The 3,040-nt window shown below is 42.7% G+C and overlaps 1 protein-coding gene across 1 annotated transcript in view; it reads left to right on the forward strand.

Moving 5' to 3' along the window:
- Positions 1-3,040, forward strand: part of Hmgcr (HMG coenzyme A reductase) — a 16,158-nt gene that overhangs the window by 8,144 nt on the left and 4,974 nt on the right. The window contains 1 exon segment of the mRNA XM_011501773.1: positions 1,655-2,237. Coding sequence (XP_011500075.1) covers positions 1,655-2,237 — 583 coding nt within the window.

Here is a 3,040-nt window from a genome sequence, read left to right on the forward strand (position 1 = left end):
AGCGTCGTCCATTCAATATTATGCATACGCGTGTTCGACGCCTCTGTCCCGATGAAAAACCGGGCCATGAAAGAGATTTTTGCCTCGGGTGAAGTATACATAATCAGCTGTCTCCTCTCGGGATGGGAGTGGGGTTGTGGTGGAGGCAGAGGCGCGTTTTGCCCGTGAAAAGAGTCCTTTAGAATGAGATGCCGCGAGCGGCTGAATGGGCCACGGCGACGGAAATAATTACGCGGCGAATAATCGGCTCTTGTCAATGGGTAACCACGCGAGACCAGCGGCGGAGATAAGAGCGAAGTAGCGACAGTGGATGAGTCGTTGTTCCCTAGTCTCGCGTTTTTTGTCGTCGCGAGGCTCGAGTAGCCCGGACGCACGAGCCATCGTCGGTCCTCTATCGCCAGTTAGTCCCGGATTCGTCGTCTGGCCGAGGATGCTGCGCTTCCCGGACGATACTTACGCTATCTACGATACCCTACCTTCATTTCCGCCTCATCTTGTTGCGTGCACGGCGTGAAAAAAAAAGTGAGCTTTTTCGGCGTCGGTCGTCGACGTGGGAAGCGATCGACGGGGGTCGCGCAGGTCACTTCTCGATGTAAACGCGTTGGCTATGTGGTCCAATCTAATGGTCTTTCCTAATTCGAGCGCGTATCTCCTATACAAATTGGTGATTAAGTTTTTCTCTCCTTTTATACGCGTATTTATCTATTCATCGTGGCTTAATAATACGTCCTCGTTTGAAATTAATAGCTGCTTATTATTTCAGGCTTAATTTAACGCTTTGCCGCGCATTCTGTTCGCTCAAAACTTTTACTGCCTTGGCAATTATTTCCTTTGGTCGTAAAGTAACGAGAAATTCCAGAAATACAAAGTTTAGTCTATCGTTGCATGAATTAGATACTGTGGAATGCCATACGTATTATGAGTCCGAGTTGTAATATCTTTGACTGGAATGATAATTTTTTTCTCTCTTAATTTGCTTAACTATTGGTAATTTATATTTCAATACTTCGACCAATGTCCTGAGTCAATGTAATCTTTGAATTATCTTTTTTTTTTTTTTTTTTTTTTTTTTTTTTTTTTTTTTTTTTTTTTTGTTTTTTATTTTTTTGTTAATGTTTTTCTTTTGTTCTTTATGTTTTGTCAGATCAATACGTTCTAATCCGAGACAATTAACGGGTATCGCTCGCATTCCAATATCCGCCAATGTCACAATTATTTACCACATTTGGAGTAATTTTGATAATCGTAGTTGTACGTATAGAACCATAGCCAACGAATGGTTTATTGCAATAGTATTTCAAATTTGGTTCATTCATTGCAAAGGAATTTTAGCATTGAAATAGCTCAAAGGGATATAATCCGTACCTAATTAATACCCGTGACGAGTACCTTTAATTGCCTTTAGTATTGTCATTTAGTAGTGATTTAGTAGTAATAGCCTGAAGAAAAAAATGGAGGCAAATGATTTAATTCTCAATAATTGGAGTACGAGCGACGTTTAGAAATTATCACGAAATAAACGAGCTTTGAATCCCAAGAGCCTTGGGTGTAGTACTTAAATGCACTTTTTGTCGATTTGGAGCGTAGCCAGTCGCGAAATTATTGTAACAACTACGGTACAGAGAATTCTGACCTGATGGCGCAACTGTTGCAGTCGCTGGCCCTTCCGTCACGAGGACACGGAGGAGACGATTGACGAGACGGTGTCGGCGGTTACTCCGAGCATCCTATTAACGAACCGGAACAAGACGGAGCCACCGCCCGACTTGAAGGGTTATCTTATGAATTGGCTGTCAGTCAGCGCCGACAACGTCGTAATCCTCATTCTCCTCCTTGCCCTCGCCATAAAGTTCATCTTCTTCGAGGACAGGGGTGAGATCGCGCGCCAGCTTCGCTTCGAGGAGGAGGAAGCGACTCTGCCCCGTCGAAGCGTTTGCGAGGAGGAGAGCTGCGCCGAAATGGAGAGCAAACTCCGGCAGAGATTCGCGACTGCCATGCCTATCGGACCCACCGCCTCCACCGGCACTATGACCTCCAGATCGTCGGTTTTTCCCCTGTCGGGAATGGGCGAGGATTGGATCGAGGTTGGCACCGACTCGGAAGTCCAGCTCGTCGACAAGGAGATACAGACCGACGAGAAGTTGCTCGATTCGAGCTCGTCCACTGGCGATATCTTCTCCACCAAGTCGGACACCGTACGCAGTGTCGAGGAGTGCCTCTCTATTTACCGATCGGAGGTAAGTCTGATCCCTTGATTAATTTGCTGGCGAGAGAGGGAAGTGCGATGAGCGATTAGGTGTTGCTTAGCCAGGAGGCATTGTCGAGCTTTTTTCTACATTTGGTGCATCCGTACATAATGTCCTTGCGTTTATGGTTATTACGAGTAACGGATATCTTCAGCACGTACGATTGAACGTGATTGGTAAAGCAGTCGCGTAAACCTTTGTAAAGGCTTTTTCGCAAATTTGCCATTATTATTGTAATCGTCGTATTTCGGAGTACTTAAAAAATTGTAAAAATTTTCTCATTTCGGTGGAAGATGGCAACGGCCATATCGGTTACTTTTCAAGTATTACGTAACCATTTTTCAAATACGCCGTTTCGTATGTATATCTTATGTAAGTGGCTACTCGTATTATGAATACATTGTATAATGTAGGCTGAAATTATGAAATTAAAAAAAAAATTTTAAGTAATGCGAATGGAATTTAAATTTTCTTTTTCCCCAGCTCGCATACGATAGGATACGAATAGAATAATTTTTCCCTCTAATAATTATTATCACTATCATCATCATCATCATCATCATCATCATCATCATCATCATCATCATCATCATCATCATCATCATCATCATCATCATCATCATCATCATCATTATTATTATTACTAAACGATTATCAAAATACTTATTTCCCATTTATATAAAACAAAGTATTCCGAGCTGGGATTGTTAGGGAGATGCTCATTTTCAAAATCCTGTTTCATCGATTGCGAGTTTTATATTCCGAGCGCCGCCTTAAACGATAAGAAAACAATT

The sequence above is a fragment of the Ceratosolen solmsi genome, unplaced genomic scaffold (genome assembly GCF_000503995.2).
Source record: "Ceratosolen solmsi marchali unplaced genomic scaffold, CerSol_1.0 scaffold23, whole genome shotgun sequence".
Classification (NCBI taxonomy): Eukaryota; Metazoa; Arthropoda; class Insecta; order Hymenoptera; family Agaonidae; genus Ceratosolen; species Ceratosolen solmsi.